Source organism: Cydia fagiglandana, chromosome 26 (assembly GCF_963556715.1).
Source record: "Cydia fagiglandana chromosome 26, ilCydFagi1.1, whole genome shotgun sequence".
Lineage (NCBI taxonomy): Eukaryota > Metazoa > Arthropoda > Insecta > Lepidoptera > Tortricidae > Cydia > Cydia fagiglandana.
This window is the reverse complement of record NC_085957.1, coordinates 4,321,472-4,338,206: the sequence shown is the minus strand read 5'-3', so window position 1 is coordinate 4,338,206 and position 16,735 is coordinate 4,321,472. Positions and strand designations below refer to the sequence as shown.

The 16,735-nt window shown below is 41.6% G+C and overlaps 1 protein-coding gene across 1 annotated transcript in view; it reads right to left on the bottom strand.

Moving 5' to 3' along the window:
* The window catches only part of LOC134677387 (uncharacterized), a 34,717-nt gene that overhangs the window by 5,774 nt on the left and 12,208 nt on the right, over positions 1 to 16,735 (bottom strand). Inside the window, exons 6-13 of the mRNA XM_063535833.1 lie at positions 12,592 to 12,715; positions 11,071 to 11,197; positions 8,760 to 8,915; positions 5,692 to 5,849; positions 5,330 to 5,483; positions 4,856 to 4,965; positions 3,684 to 3,796; positions 2,905 to 3,036 (exon numbers count right to left, since the gene is read on the bottom strand). Coding sequence (XP_063391903.1) covers positions 2,905 to 3,036; positions 3,684 to 3,796; positions 4,856 to 4,965; positions 5,330 to 5,483; positions 5,692 to 5,849; positions 8,760 to 8,915; positions 11,071 to 11,197; positions 12,592 to 12,715 — 1,074 coding nt within the window. The remainder of the gene's footprint in view (positions 1 to 2,904; positions 3,037 to 3,683; positions 3,797 to 4,855; positions 4,966 to 5,329; positions 5,484 to 5,691; positions 5,850 to 8,759; positions 8,916 to 11,070; positions 11,198 to 12,591; positions 12,716 to 16,735) is intronic.

Here is a 16,735-nt window from a genome sequence, read left to right as displayed (position 1 = left end):
GGCGGTTTAAATCAGCGGTCGGCAACCTTTTAGCATCCAAGGGCCACAAAGTAGTTAAGGAAGTTGACGCGGGCCGCACTTTTGTTAATATGTGCGACTTTATTAGACATTGTTGTTTGACAATATTATATACAAAATAGCCAGGGGGGCTCGCGGCCGCAAGTGACAGGTTCGCGGGCCGCTTGTTGCCGACCGCTGGTTTAAATCATAGAGAAATATAAGTCAAGAGAGAGTGGTAACTCCATACATCAGTTTTCTTACCACAACTACCATTACTTTCGTAGTCAACATCTAGCTCTAGCATCGAGCGGCAGAATTATACGTACTGCTACTTGACAATACCTATACATGTATAGTGTGTAGCTTTCAAATAGAGCTCGACGGCAATCCTCTTGTCTATTGTTAAGTAAAACCGCACGTGCTACTCACCTACTTACAAAAAAGGGTCTTAATTATTCTATTTGGCACCTGAGCGCGGGCTAGTACAACGCTCAAAAAACCAGTGTAGGTGCGCTCTCCGATAACGCGCCTTTGTTACGCATCTCGATGACGCATTTTAGACTGGTTCTGTAGCGTTCGACTCGCCGGCACTCAGTACGTATTTTTATGCAGGTGGTTGTGGCACGTGGCACGAGCGGTTTTACTTAACAAGAGACAATAGGATTAGCCGTCGAGCTCTATTTGAAAGCTACACACTATCGCACCAACCGAAAACTCTAAAGGGGCCCACTGATTAACAGTCCGCCGGACGGTATCGGCCTGTCAGTTGTTCGGAACTGTCAAATTTTTTTTCTAACTGACAGGCCGATACCGTCCGGCGGACTGTTAATCAGTGGGCCCCTTCATGCTCAACAATATTCAGCGAATATTATAACCGGATTAACCGGAACCAGGCGTGTCTCACTCCGCGATTTCGTCGCTTTGCTACAGGTAGCTAAAAGTACATCCATTCGGCCCCAATTTTGGGGTTTGCCATAAGCCGCGCGTGGCGCTGTCCCCACCTAGCGGCCACATCTGTGCTGATCGTAACAGACGCGTTTTGTTAGAGAGTGAGTCTTCTGTACTTAGTACTATTATTTATTCTGTGCCGGAACTCTATTTTCATCTACGTCTACTTATAATATTAGTTGTAAATTGTTGTTCAATACAATTTTCGCGAGTCGCCACACGAGAGACATCTAGTATCATTTAACGGTACTGATAATTCCGCTACTCGATGCTAGAAGTCGACTGCGAAAATAATAGTCGTTGTGGTACCAAAACTGATGTATGGAGTGAGCACTATGCTTACTACATTTCTCTATGGGGTCGTCCAGATATCACGTGATCGTTTCGAGTTAGAGGGGGAGTGGGGGTAAGAAAAACCGGACAAGTGCGAGTCGGTCTCGCGCACCGAGGGTTCCGTACTTTTTAGGGTCATCCATTAATTACATCACACGTTTAGGGGGAGGGAGGGGGTCAAGAAAATGTGACATATTGGGGGAGGGGGGAGACACAAACTTTGTGACGTCACTTTAACTTCATCAGTAACCGAAAATTTATTTAAATTATTTTATTCGCTGTACATTTAAATAACAAGTTTTTAAAACGAAAATAGTTTTTAATCGTTTAATTTTCTTTCCTAAGCAGTTTTGGGTTATAAAATTACTAATATTTATATCGTCAATAATATTTTGATAAAATATTAATAATACTTAGGTACTTACTTAATTCGATTTGGCGATTTCGTAGAAAAAATGTGACGTCACACTAGGGGGGAGGGGTTTGCCAAATGTGACCAAGTGTGACAAGGAGGGGGGGGGGGGGGTCAAAAAACCTAGAAATTCGTGTGACGTAATAAATGGATGACCCCTATTTATTGTTATAGCGGCAACAGAAATACATCATCTGTGAAAATTTCAACTGTCTAGCTATCACGGTTCTTGAGATACAGCCTGGTGTCAGACGGACGGTCGGACGGAGTAGTTAGTAATAGGGTCCCGTTTTACCCTTTGGGTACGGAACCCTAAAAATATCACGAATGATCACGATGGGGGGGGGGGGTCAGAGATAATATCACGTGTAATTTTTTTTCAAAGCGGGAAAGACAAAAACAACAATATTACTCAAAATTTTAATTAAATAAGACCGCCTGTTGTTACCGGGTTCTATTGTAACACTAAGATTTCTTTGTAATTTTACATGTATGTAAAATGTATGGTTATTGGTGCAATAAAGAATATTTACTTACTTACTTACTTACTTACTTACTTAGATCAAATAATCCGCTCTATTTTATACGCGTATTTAACCAATAAAAAACCGGGCAAGTGCGAGTCGGACTCGCGCACGAAGGGTTCCGTACCATAAAGCAAAAAAAACGGAAAAAAATGCAAAAAGAAAACGGTCACCCATCCAAGTACTGACCACACCCGACGTTGCTTAAAAATCACGTTTGCTGTATGGGAGTCCCACTTAAATCTTTATTTTATTCTGTTTTTAGTATTTGTTGTTATAGCGGCAACAGAAATACATCATCTGTGAAAATTTTAACTGTCTAGCTATCACGGTTCATGAGATACAGCCTGGTGACAGACAGACGGACAGACGGACGGACAGCGAAGTCTTAGTAATAGGGTCCCGTTTTACCCTTTGGGTACGGAACCCTAAAAACATCATAATTTTATCATCAGGTGATCTTGTGGGTGTGGGTTGCGTTAAAATCACCAAACCGTCGGATGACAAGCAAAAGTCACTAACTAACACCATTGAAATTATTGGACAATAAACCGTGTTACAAGTGTAATAAAGTGCATTGTTACTTTAATTTTTTGATAGTACTTAGTGACTTTTGCTTGTCACCCGACGAAATATAACCAAGAGGGGGGGGGGGTCTAAAATAGTATTTAAATAAATAGTACTTACATTTCGGCCTCCTCTCTTCCGGTCCCTTCTGTACGGGAGTAATGAACTCTTCAAACACATCGTTGGGAATATCTTCAAGTTCAATCCGGATATCCGGTTCAGCCATATCCGACAATTCATCTAATGGTTTCTCTGCAAATTGTTTAGACAGCTAAATATCTTAGAACAATTTACAGTGAGCTAAATAAGGCTATAAACTAAGATACTCGTAATAAGAAAAAAACCGGTCAAGTGCGAGTCGGACTCGCGTTCCAGGGGTGGGGTTCCAATTTTTAAAAATGTATAAACCGGTAAAGGTTGGATCCAAAACTAAGTAATTAAGTCCGACTCACGCTTGACTGCACATTTCTAATAGGCTTTCCTGTCATCTATTGGTAAATAACTATATTGTGTATTTTTTTCAAAATTTTAGACCCAATAGTTTCGGAGATAAATGGGGGGGGGGGGTGGTAATTATTTGGCTACTTTCTTAAATAACTTCTAAACTATGTATTTTAAAATTAAATAACTTTCTCATTTACCCCCCAAAAGTGGCCCCGTTGTTGTTGATGGAAATTAAAATTAATAAATAAAAAAATCAGAATCTGACTATCCCTGTCGGCTATTCAGGGTTGTCAATATTCATTATCTTATCCGTGGTCGTGCGCGCAAAGGGACGTCAAGTTGTGTCAACCCTAATAATTGCTTGGAGCAATGCTGAGCCGAACGGAGCCGAGTTAGCCCGAAATCAGGAGTGTCTCCCCACTGTCAAAGTGGGTTTGTGATAGCATAAAACTTACCGTCTAAGGGCTCCATTTTGGGGGTGACTGTGAAATAGTTTCCACCCTCGTAATCATTGTCTATTGGTTCCTCTTTCACCTGTACTGTAGATACATTCTTTTTCTTACATTTTCTGGAATAAACATAATTTTCAAGTTTTCAATCATCCTGGCAGGGTCGCCATGTGGGGATCGGAGGTAGGTTCGATAAATAAATAAATAAATATTATAGAACATTATTACACAAACTAAGTCCCACAGTAAGCTCGATAAGCCTTGTGTTGTGGGTACTTAGACAACGATATATATAATACATACATATTTATAATACTTAAATACATAGAAAACAGCCATGACTCAGGAGCAAATATCTGTGTTCATCACACAAATTAATGCACTTACTAGGATTTGAACCCGGGACCATCGACTTCATAGGCAGTGTCACTACCCACTAGGCCAGACCGGTCGTCAAACATAGTTTTCAAGTTTTCAATCATCCTGGCAGGGTCGCCATGAGGGGATCGGAGGTAGGTTCGACAACAGGTAGGGTGCATTGGGGTAAATGCGAAGGCAGAGTAATTCCGAAACTGGCAAATATCTACTAAACTAGAAACAGTTCATACTTTAGCAACACTTACGGCGCTGCAACGCTTACATGGCATCTTGCGTACTGTTGCTACAGTAGAAAGTGTTTCTAGTTTAGTAGATATTTGCCAGTTTCGGAATTATCCCGCCTTCGCATTTACCCCAATGCACCCTATACACGTCTTGACGGTTCAAGTGATTCACTGTAACCTAAATTCTTATGCCAACTTCACAATAAAGGAGTGTAATGGTTTTATAGTTCGTGTCACTTTTGATCGCGCGCAGATTTGTCAAATCTAACCTTTAATAACATGACAATACGAGTCAACTGGCAGAACTGATAAATTCGCTACTTGTCGCTAGATGTCGACTACGAAAATAACCCACGTTTTGGCAAGAAAACTGATGGCTCCTCTACACGATGGGCCAGCACCGGCCACTCCAAGGGACGCAGCCATGCGGCAGAATGAGATAGCAATATCACTTGCTCCCTCTAACGCATGGCTGCGTCCCTTGGAGTGGCCGGCGCTGGCCCATCGTGTAGAGGAGGCAAAATGTATGGCGTTAGCACACTTTCCTTACTTATAGTTCTCTATGGTATTACTTACCTTTTGAATTTGCGTGGAATCATATACTCCATTTTGTGTGCTCTCCAGTAATGTAGTTTCAAGTTGAAATCGCTCTTGAATGTCTTCTGACAAATGTTGCATATTATCTCCTGGAAAAAAAAATACATTATTAAACTATATTGGTCATATTGATAATACCGCTACTCGATGCTATATGTCGACTATGAAAATACTAATATTTTTGGTACCAATACTGATGTATGGAGTGAGCACTCTTGTCTTACTATATTTCTCTATGCCAGTAACAGCCGTGGCTCACTCCGCGATTTCGTCGCTTTGCTACAGGTAGCTAAAAGTACATCCGTTCCATCCCAATATTGGGGAAAGCCATAAGCCGCGCGTGGCGCTGTCGCCACCTAGGGGCCATATCTGTCCTGATCGTAACAGACGCGTTTTGTTAGAGAGTGAGTACCTATTCTGTACCTAGTACTATTATTTATTCTGTGCCAGTACCTTAAGCTTATCGGCGTCGTGTCCATATTTAATGTGCATGACTATGCTAGGCTTGTTCGTAGTCACCAACCCGCACAGATCGCACACGTACTTCTGCCCCTTTCTGCCGTGCTTACGTTGTATATGGGTGGTCAGATAGTTTTTGTTGTAGAAACTGAAAACAAAGAAGTTTTTGGATTGCATGAAATAATTGCTCTAAACTCAGTCTAGAGGATTCCTAGTCTATGCTGGCACACTTGGCATAACCTGGTGACAGACAGACAGACGGACAGACGGCCAGTGGAGTATTAGTAATAGGGTCCCGTTTTTACCCTTTGGGTTCGGAACCCTAATAAAAGCTTGTAAAAACAAATATTACTCACCGGACCCCGCAATAATCGCATTCCACTTTCTTGACCTTAGCCATGTGCGTGTTCAGATGTTTATGCATGCGGTATTCCCTGGTGAACAGCTTGTCGCATATCTTGCAAGGGAACTGGCGTTCAGGATAGTGCTTTATTTCGTGTTTAACGCGACCGCTCTGTGGAAATAAAAGATAAGATAAAGATAAAAAATAGTTTATTCAAGTAGGTATATTACAATGCGCTTATGAACGTCAAATAAACCTTTACCGGCTCCAACCGTACACCTCTGCCCCGAGAAGATTTAAATCCCCCCTCAATTGGAGGAGAGTATCCCAATATGGGACCGGAAACAAACTCGGCGGGACACATTTTTTCAAAACATTATTACATCTTATAATTAACATGCATTACGAGTAATTAAGAAAAATACAATTTAAATTACTATAGAATTCATGCAATTATACTCAGTGAGTACATAACTTTATACAAATACGAATGGTAATATAATACAATACAATAAGCCTTTATTTAAGACGAAACAGGAGCTGAGTTTTAAATATTTTAGGTATATATATATATATACCTACCCGTCTCGCTAACGGAAGCGGCTCCTAAAACTAGTGCGCTAAGACAAGGCGAAAAATCCCGCGTAAAAATCTCAAAAATCGAGGTTTCGTACTCGACTGTTTCCTCCTCCAAAACTTAACCAATCGTAACCAAATTTGGAAATCTAAATGATTATGAAATTTTCTGTCTCGGACCGTTTTGCTTTTTTGGCTAATTGATATCAGTTTTTAATACTACGCCTCTCGTTGCGGCATAGTCAATGAGGCCATTTTGGGCATTTTTGAAGGGCTCTATCGCCTTAAAAAACAAAAATATCAAAAAAAGCAAAACGGTCCGGATTGACAATATTAATCTGTGTTAAAAAAATCATTGCTCTAGCCAGGGCTCGGAACCGGTATTGAAATACCTGTTAATATCGTTCCGAGACCGTTATATTATTTCGTTCATTATAAAACCGGTTATTTGATGGAACGCGAACTAAAAAATTATGTTCATTCTCCTAACCGGTAAGAAGAGGGAACGGAACTTTATGGTTCGTAGGGAACGATATAATACCGGTTACTCTCGGCTTTCGGGGACTCTCGGTTAAACTCGTTGTCATACGTGAAAGGGATAGCAATACGTACTCATTCTATCTTGCTTCGATATTTTCAATTTAACCGTATCATTTCGTTCCACAAAAACGGAACACTAACGAATTAGGCATAAATCAGTATCTTAATAGAACAGTTTTTTAACCGGTAAGCGAAAACGGAAATGAAATCCTTTTCGTTCCTGGGTGAATGAACGAAACCGGTTTGAAAAATAAAACGGTTTCCGAGCCCTGGCTCTAGCATCAAAACCCACGGAGGACACAGTCGAGTACGTTTGTATGGAGAAGTGACCACTCCTGTTGGCTCTTAACAATCTTATCAACTAGTTTAAGGCAATCTTGACTCCTTCCTTCCTCCTCCTTCCTCCTTATCCTTTCTGATCCTTGATCTTGGACGTGGGTTCGCATATGCGAGCGTTTTACCGCATATGTCGCATGTGGCCGTATTAGATTAGTTTACATAGTTACAGCGTCTTTAAACCTTCTACGACATCCCCTGAAAGTGCACTTGTAGGGTCTCTGTCGAAGTGGGTCCGCATATGTCACGTTAGGCCGTATTAGATTAGAGTTTGCATACTCACAGCGTCTTTAAACCTCATCCCGCATCCCCTGAACGTGCACTTGTAGGGTCTATGTTCGACGAGGGTGCGCATATGCGAGCGTTTCACCGCATATTCACATTTGGCCGTGTCAGATTAGTTTGCATACTCACAGCGTCTTTAAACCTCCTCCCGCACCCCCCCATCATGCACTTGTAGGGTCTCTGGTCGACGAGGGTGCGCATATGCGAGTGTTTCACCGCATATGTCACATTTGGCCGTGTCAGATTAGTTTGCATACTCACAGCGTCTTTAAACCTCCTCCCGCACCCCCCCATCATGCACTTGTAGGGTCTCTGGTCGAAGTGGGTCCGCATATGCGAGCGTTTTACCGCATGTGTCACATTTGACCGTGTCAGATTAGTTTGCATACTCACAACGTCTTTAAACCTCCTCCCGCACCCCCTGTACGTGCACTTGTAGAGTCTCTGGTCGAAGTGGGTCCTCATATGCGAGCGTTTTACCGCATATGTCGCTGTGAGTATGCAAACTAATCTAATACGGAGGCCGTATTAGATTAGTTTGCATACTCACAGCGTCTTTAAACCTCATCCCACACCCCCTGATCATGCACTTGCAGGGTCTCTCGTCGAAGTGGGTCCGCATATGCGAGCGTTTCACCGCATATGTCACGTTAGACCGTATTAGATTAGAGTTTGCATACTCACAGCGTCTTTAAACCTCATCCCGCATCCCCTGAACGTGCGCTTGTAGGGTCTATGCTCGACGAGGGTGCGCATATGCGAGTGTTTCACCGCATATGTCACATTTGGCCGTGTCAGATTAGTTTGCATACTCACAGCGTCTTTAAACCTCCTCCCGCACCCCCTCATCATGCACTTGTAGGGTCTCTGGTCGAAGTGGGTCCGCATATGCGAGCGTTTTACCGCATGTGTCACATTTGACCGTGTCAGATTAGTTTGCATACTCACAGCGTCTTTAAACCTCCTCCCGCACCCCCTGTACGTGCACTTGTAGAGTCTCTGGTCGAAGTGGGTCCTCATATGCGAGCGTTTTACCGCATATGTCATATTTGACCGTATTAGATTAGTTTGCATACTCACAGCGTCTTTAAACCTCCTCCCACACCCCCTGATCATGCACTTGTATGGTCTCAGCCGTCTCAGGTCGAAGTGGGTCCGCATATGCGAGCGTTTTACCGCATGTGTCACATTTGGCCATGTCAGATTAGTTTGCATACTCACAGCGTCTTTAAACCTCCTCCTACACCCCCTGATCATGCACTTGCAGGGTCTCTGGTCGAAGTGGGTGCGCATATGCGAGCGTTTTACCGCATATAACCGTATTAGATTAATTTGCATACTCACAGCGTCTTTAAACCTCATCCTGCATCCCCTGAACGTACACTTGTAGGGTCTATGCTCGACGTGGGTGCGCATATGCGAGCGCAAGTTGCTTCTATTGCTGAGCGTTTTGCCGCATATGTCACATTTCGCCGATCTGGACTTGTCGTGGACGGTGTGCTGCAAAATAGTGGTCGATTAATATGGGGAATACATGTAAGATTTTATATCATATCATACCGAGTGTGGCCTGTAACACGAGCAAATAATTTAAACATAGATTGTACTCCTCAAAAGGTGACACTTTTGTTCAACAACTTTAAAAAATGATGAAGTATGTATTTAGACTCCCTATTTTTAAAAAAAAAGCGCTGGTGGCCTAGCGGTATGAGCGTGCGACTTTCAATCCGGAGGTCGCGGGTTCAAACCCCGGCTCGTACCAATGAGTTTTTCGGAACTTCTGTACGAAATATCATTTGATATTTGCCAGTCGCTTTTCGGTGAAGGAAACCATCGTGAGGAAACCGGACTAATCCCAATAAGGCCTAGTTTCCCCTCTGGGTTGGAAGGTCAGATGGCAGTCGCTTTCGTAAAAACTAGTGCCTACGTCAAATCATGGGATTAGTTGTCAAGCGGACCCCAGGCTCCCATGAGCCGTGGCAAAATGCCGGGATAAAGCCAGGAAGAAGAGACTCCCTATTTTTCATACAAAATAAATATTATCTTCAATGGACGCCATCGCCACGCCATATCATTGTGATTGACGTTGCTTGTCACGCCTTAAACATAACAAAATTCGCAATACATTGCATCTGAGAATAAACTTTAAAGTGTATTAAAAATCAAACCACAAATTATTTTTAAAAGTCGCTGAACAAATGTTGGTCAGTATGAGGAGTACAGCCTACAGTTAATTTTTTTGTTCATATTACAGGCCACACCCGGTATAATAGTCCAGGGGCTTATTAAGGGGCCCACTGATTAACAGTCCGCCGGACGGTATGGGCCTGTCAGTTAGAACAAAATTTTGACCGTTCCGAACAACTGACAGGCCGATACCGTCCGGCGGACTGTTAATCAGTGGGCCCCTTTAGTCCAATATTATTAGTGTGTTGCCATGGTAACCCATACGACTTGACAGTTCGTGGAGTAATAAAATTATTTATTTTATTTTTCTTCCATTTAAGAATTGTTTTTGTCTTTGGTTAGTTAATTTGTATGTATTTAGGCAGTACCCGTTCAAATTTGTAAGTACATACTTAACTTTCCTGCTACCCAAAGGTTGTCTGAAAGAGGTCGCTTCGAAGTCTTAAGCTTTAATTTCACTTTCTGTGTATTTTTTAATTTTATCGTGCACAATAAAAAAAAATTACTTACAATATTTTGATTTAGATCTGCGATGTTCAAATAATAGTCACGCCCGAACGAAATTATATAGTTTTGGACTATAGAAAGAAGAAAGAAAGAAAGAAAATACATTTATTTAAGTCAACCAACCAGTTAAGTTACAAATTGTATATCGAGACAGACGTTAAATAGGACCCCCACTCAGCGTAATGTTATGACGGTAAGCCGCAGCGCTGATTTTCGGTGGGGAGCTAACTTATCACTAACTTAAAACTAATAAGGAGAAAATTAAAATTGACAACACATAGCATGCTATACTTGGTAGCATTTGGACAATACCTACGGCATACTTGTACTCTTAAAAATAAAGGCTCCGTCACATAGGCGCGTTTTGCGGGCGGCGCGTGAGCGGGGCGCGCCGCTTTTGCATATAAAACGCTCACGCCGCGCTCACGCCCCACCCAGAAAACGCGCCTGTGTGACGGAACCTTTAGTTCGTTCAGTTCAGAGTCAAATTACCACGAAACCTATAGGAATAATTTGTACCATAGACTAGGAATCCTCTAGACCGAGTTTAGAGCAATTATTTCGATGCTGATCGGAAGATCAGCGCTGGAAGCCGCCAGCAACATGCTGAGATGGGACCATTTCGTAACACTTTATTTTTCACCATGTTTTTTTTCAATGTATGTCTATTGTCTGTGTGTTTACGAATAAAAAACTATTCTATTCTAAACTATTCTTATTTCATGCAACCGATGATGCCAAAAATGCGGGGGTGCGCGGGACGAGGTGAGCGAAGTCCCGTGCCGTGATTGGTCCGTTCAAAGACACGGCTTCTTATAGACAGAGCTACTTATGGTGGTCACGACCCTCAGCTGTGAGGATAACGACGAAGAAGAAGCGTGGCAGAGGGGGTAGCGCGACTATGCTCAGTCTGGAGGATGTTTTGTCTGTGGTTTGTACCCTCCCTGAGGTACATACTTACAATATGGTTAACCAGCGTCTGTCTCCGTCTAAATCGTTGGCCGCACGCGTCACATTCCATCCTCTTCATGTCAATGTTGAAATGCTTCTCTGCTATGTGGACTTTTAATGTGACCCTCGTTGAAAAGCTGAAATTAAGCGTTTTATTGTACAGTATTATACTGAAACGTGAAACTTAAGTGTTGACGCCCAAGACGAAATAATTTTGATACCGTGTGACACATGCATTGCATTGAGATAAACCCTAAAGGCTTGGCCACACACAGAGCGCGACGCAGCGCCGCGTCCGCGCCGCGTCCACGCCGCGCGACCGCGGCACATGCTAACAGGTTACCGACGTCAAACACACTGCGTCCCGCCGGTATCACGCCCCGCTTTTGTCGCGCCCCGCGCCGCGCCGTCCCTTGCGTCCACGCGGCGCGTGCGCAGCGCCGCCCCTTGCGTCCACGCGGCGCGTGCGCATCGCCGTCCCTTGCGTCCACGCGGCGCGTGCGCAGCGCTGCGCCGCGCGGACGCGGCGGCCCGCCGCGTCGCGCAAGGTCACATCAGTCAGATCGGACGTTAGGCAGCGAGCGGTGCGCCGCGTTCCCGCGCGGCCGCGCCGCGTTCACGCGCGCGATGAGGGCGTGTTGAGAGCGTGAGGCCGGCGCGATCGGCGCGCGCCCTGTTTGACCAGGCATAGCGTCGGCATCACGCGGCGCGGACGCGGCGCTGCGTCGCGCTCTGTGTTTGGCCAAGCCTTAACGATTGGTCAGGTAATTGTATTGCCGATAGTACCTACTTATACATTACACAGTAGATTAAGGAACATTGTTGAGTGCTACCGTTCGCCAACAAACTGTGATGCAGTTTGGCGAAAAAAATGTGTAATATATTGCTGTGTATTTTTTGAGTAAATAAATAAAAAAACTGGCCAAGTGCGAGTCGGACTCGCGCACGAAGGGTTCCGTACCATAATGCAAAAAAAAAAACAAAAAAAAGCAAAAATGAAACGGTCACCCATCCAAGTACTGACCACTCCCGACGTTGCTTAACTTTGGTCAAAAATCACGTTTGTTGTATGGGAGCCCCATTTAAATCTTTATTTTATTCTGTTTTTAGTATTTGTTGTTATAGCGGCAACAGAAATACATCATCTGTGAAAATTTCAACTGTCTAGCTATCACGGTTCTTGAGATACAGCCTGGTGACAGACGGACGGACGGACGGACGGACGGACGGACGGACGGACGGACAGCGAAGTCTTAGTAATAGGGTCCCGTTTTACCCTTTGGGTACGGAACCCTAAAAATCGTAGTGTTGACACAATCTGATGCTTAAACAGATTATTTAAGCTAAAAAAATAATGTGCAAATAAATTAAAAATAGTGTGCTAGAACAGAAAAGTGCTACTTTGATCCTTCCTAGCAGGAAAGAAAAATGCCACTTTGATCCCTCCTAGCAGGGAAGAAAAAGCTCTTTTCCGAATAGATGGTGTGAAAATAACTATTGTAATATTGGGCCAGCGATTTGACGTTCTCACCTCACATTACACACGCTGCATGTGTAGTACTTGGTTTTCCCCGTATGTCGCTCCTTGTGCTTGCGCAGCGTCGAGGAGTCACGACAGGCGTACGGGCAGAACGTGCATTTGTACGGTTTCGAGTCTGTAAAAAAAAAAGTTTTTGGCAAATATTTCATTTTTGGTACAAGCTTTTATCGCTGACTGTACTTTTCTTACGACAGATAACTAATACTCATCGTGACAATTCTAAAACCCCTAACACAATTAGGTTACATCACAGAGTTCCTATGGCCACCTCCTGTCTCCATCATCAGATCAGCTCGATGGTACCATAATATTGCATTGTCATCCGATTTAACCGGGAACCGGGAAGTGGATCAAATTTAACTTGCAAGATTTGATTACACACAGACAGACAAACAGACAGACGGACAACGGTCAGGTGAAACTAAATAAAAGCTTGTAAAAACAACGGGTTCGGTTTAAAGATCTTTATTTCCCAAAAGAATAACAATAATTCACTTATTTGAGAAGAGAAAACAACATGCATAATTTTTTAGCTATGATACTTAATCTATGCTTAATCTAAGCTAGCGAGCGTAAACATTAATACAATCACAAAACCATAAAAGTTACAATTTGCCGGTAGGATTATAAAAGCATACAAAACAAGTTTAAAGGTGAACACGATCGCTGTCTACTTGGAGCGCGCGCAGCGCTCAGCACTGTGTGATGCGTCATGCGAGCGTAGTAGATAAGTTTTACACGGATATAAGGAGTTTGGAAGTGTCTTAATAATAAGTGCGTACGTACATTGCATTTGCCGAGTTAAATTAACTAGTAAGTTGAGTAGTTTTATATTGTATGTGTATTTTACTGAACAGTTAATGAATGGTTAATTATTATTTATTTATTTAGGATTATTGTGAACAGTTATATGATGGTTTGAGACAAATATTTATTACCCGTAATTTTATTATGTAGTGTTTTTATTTTTATGCGTATTTTTTATTTTGTTTGTTTATTTACTTTATTTCTACGTAGGTAATCTAATGTAAGTGTAGAGGTATATTATATATATAAGTATATATATATAAAGTGAAAGTGTATTCATGGACGGCTTGAGAGATATTGTTTTAATAATCTTTTAAATGTGCGCAACGATTTGGCATCTTTGATGTCATTTGGGAGTTTATTGTATAAGTTGGCTCCCTCGTATAATATGCATTTTTTGCCATAATTGGTACGCGGGGGGCGTAAAATAAGGTTATTAGCGTTCCGTAGTTTAATTCTTTGAATTTGTTGCTTTTTCGTAAAAGAGATTTGTATATGCAAGTCATTTGATAATATTTTTCTTATAAGAATGCAAGTGTAATATACGTAGGCATGGTTAATGGTCATTATTTTGGTGTCTTTGTAAATTTTAACTGTTGGCGTACGGAAGTTATAGTTAAATAAGACTTTGATCAGTTTATTTTGAGCTCGCTGTAGACAGTTCAAGTTAGTGGGAGGGGTTGCACTCCGGGAGTGCCGGCAGAAGTGAAAACTCGACAAGATTGTAACTCAAAATATGTATAATTGAGGTTAACGCCATCTAGCGTTATTTCGTCGCATTACTTCGAACCCCTAAGCACATCACTGTGAGTACTACAGTTATATTAATACCAGTTTGAGGGAAACTCACTAGATGGCATTTAAATAAAAAAACAATGACATTTTCCGTCACACATGATGTCACGCAAGCGCCCTGCGCCGCCTAAACGAACCAGCAGGCTCAGGCATACATTTTCGCCGCGCGGTAGAAAAAGAGGGTTACGCCTTACGCTGTCTCGAGTTTAACATTTTTCCCCACCTCAAAAAGTGCACAGCGCCGATAAAGAAGTTTTCACTTCAAAAAAAAAATTTAATGTCAATGAGTGTGCGTCACAACCAAGTCACAACAGGAGCATTCCACGGGCTGTCCCGTACAAACGCATTTTATTTCGTAAGTTGCGACTTTTTTCTCGACATTTAAAGCAGGGTATTTTTTTTCTGTGCATATTTTTGACCATTTGCCATACAAAAGGAAACTCTTATACATGCAAATCTTCAGAAAATGCGCGTTTGTACGGGACGAACGGTAGACAATTTCATGGAATGCTCCAGCCCATCGACACCCCATACTTTGATAAATTATGAAAGCCCTTGTTACCAACATTGAGGCATAGAAATAATCTTATCGAATTAAAATGACTGCTGTTGCATTTTGGTGGCACATACCATACTTGTTTTTAACATAGACGTATTATACTTACTTTTCTTTAGGTTGGTATGATTGGTAGTAAAACGTCAAACGTCATTTGAATTGTCGTGAACGTGGAAATACGTGGTTATTTTTTATTGTAATTGGTAAAATAACTTTAGCTGTTATTTAAATGGGGGCCAAATCTTTAAGGAAATGTGAAGTTTGTAGTGGGTGTGTAAGAAGACTAACTACTGACGCATTTTTGGCCATATTTCCAACTTGATCCGAACAGGTCGGTAAACTGATGTTTGTATGCAATATTTTCATTTTTTACTTTGAGTCGTTAACAGTTACTAATTTAATTAGTTTTAGTCGTGTACAATCCATGATTAAAACGAAAATATTTTGTGAATAAAGTATTTTTAAGTAAAAAACTAAGTAACCTATGACACGAATAGTGTACGACCAATTTTATCGATAATCTCTTTATTTCAGATGTCGATTATGGGCAAAGCTGAGGAAAAGGAAATGAGGATTTGGCGTATTTATTTACCTATTCAAAAGCTGAATGGAAACAAGTTCATTTGTGGAAATCATTCTCTATCCAGTGCCTTCAATAAAAAGGGACCAGATTAAAAAAGAATGCGCGCGAATTCAGCATATTGTAATATGCCTACTTGAATAATAAACTATGTTATTTTTATCATGTAAAATAAAATTGTTTATATATATATAATGTTCTTTTATTTTATTAATAGGTAGTACAGTAGGTAAATACAGCAGCACGTATCGCACATTTATCGATATCGATAAACAGTAGGTACTGGAAGTGTCGAGCCCTAGCGTTGTTTTTTTTGTGTTGGTAGTATTGTGTGGTTTTTCTTTTTTTAACAATTTTGGCCTGGATGCGAGATCTTTAAGCCTGTATTTGGTGTGTTGGGATATGTACGTTCATAATTCGGTTCGAGGATTGTTCGAGAGTGCCGACTCTTAAAACGTAGTGATTATATGCTCTTTGGAATGCTCCAACAGGGTTATTTGACTACTAGTCAAATCAGTTTCTTTTTTCGAACTGTCAAAACGATTTAACAACACTAGCATGTGAGGTCACAGTCAAATTATCTACTCTTTCTAGTTTTATACGGGTTTGAAAATAGAAATTGTGTCTTAAACTAACTGCTGTGACATTAACCTACATTATTTGATCATGTAATGTTTTCATCTACCCTCAAATGCCTTTGTTTACTGTTTTTACCTAAAGATACAGTCTATAAAAAACCGGACAAGTGCGAGTCGGACTCGCCCACCGAGGGTTCCGTATTTTTTAGTATTTGTTTTTATAGCGGCAACAGAAATACATCATCTGTGAAAATTTCAACTGTCTAGCTATCAAGGTTCGTGAGATACAGCCTGGTGACAGACGGACGGACAGACGGACGGACTGACAGCGGAGTCTTAGTAGCAGGGTCCCGTTTTACCCTTTGGGTACGGAACCCTAAAAACTAAAAATGAGTGTTTTTTACTATACACTTTGTCACAATAAACAATATCTACAATTTCAATTATCAATCTGAAGCTGAAGTATAGTAACAAAACTTAAAATAGTAACTTTACGACCTCATTAAAAAAGTAATAATTGTTTTACTGTAACTCATTACACCACTATAATGATGCCACGCGGAATTCCCTGTAAAACACTTCAAAAATATCACAGAATATTTTTTTTACAATTACTTATTTATTATTATAAGCGCTGGTGGCTTAGCGGTAAGAGCGTGCGACTTTCAATCCGGAGGTCGCGGGTTTAAATCCGGTCGCTTACCAATGAGTTTTTCGGATCTTATGTACGAAATATCATTCGATATTTACCAGTTGCTTTTCGGTGAAGGAAAACATCGTGAGGAAACCGGACTAATCCCATTATAATAAGCATACATC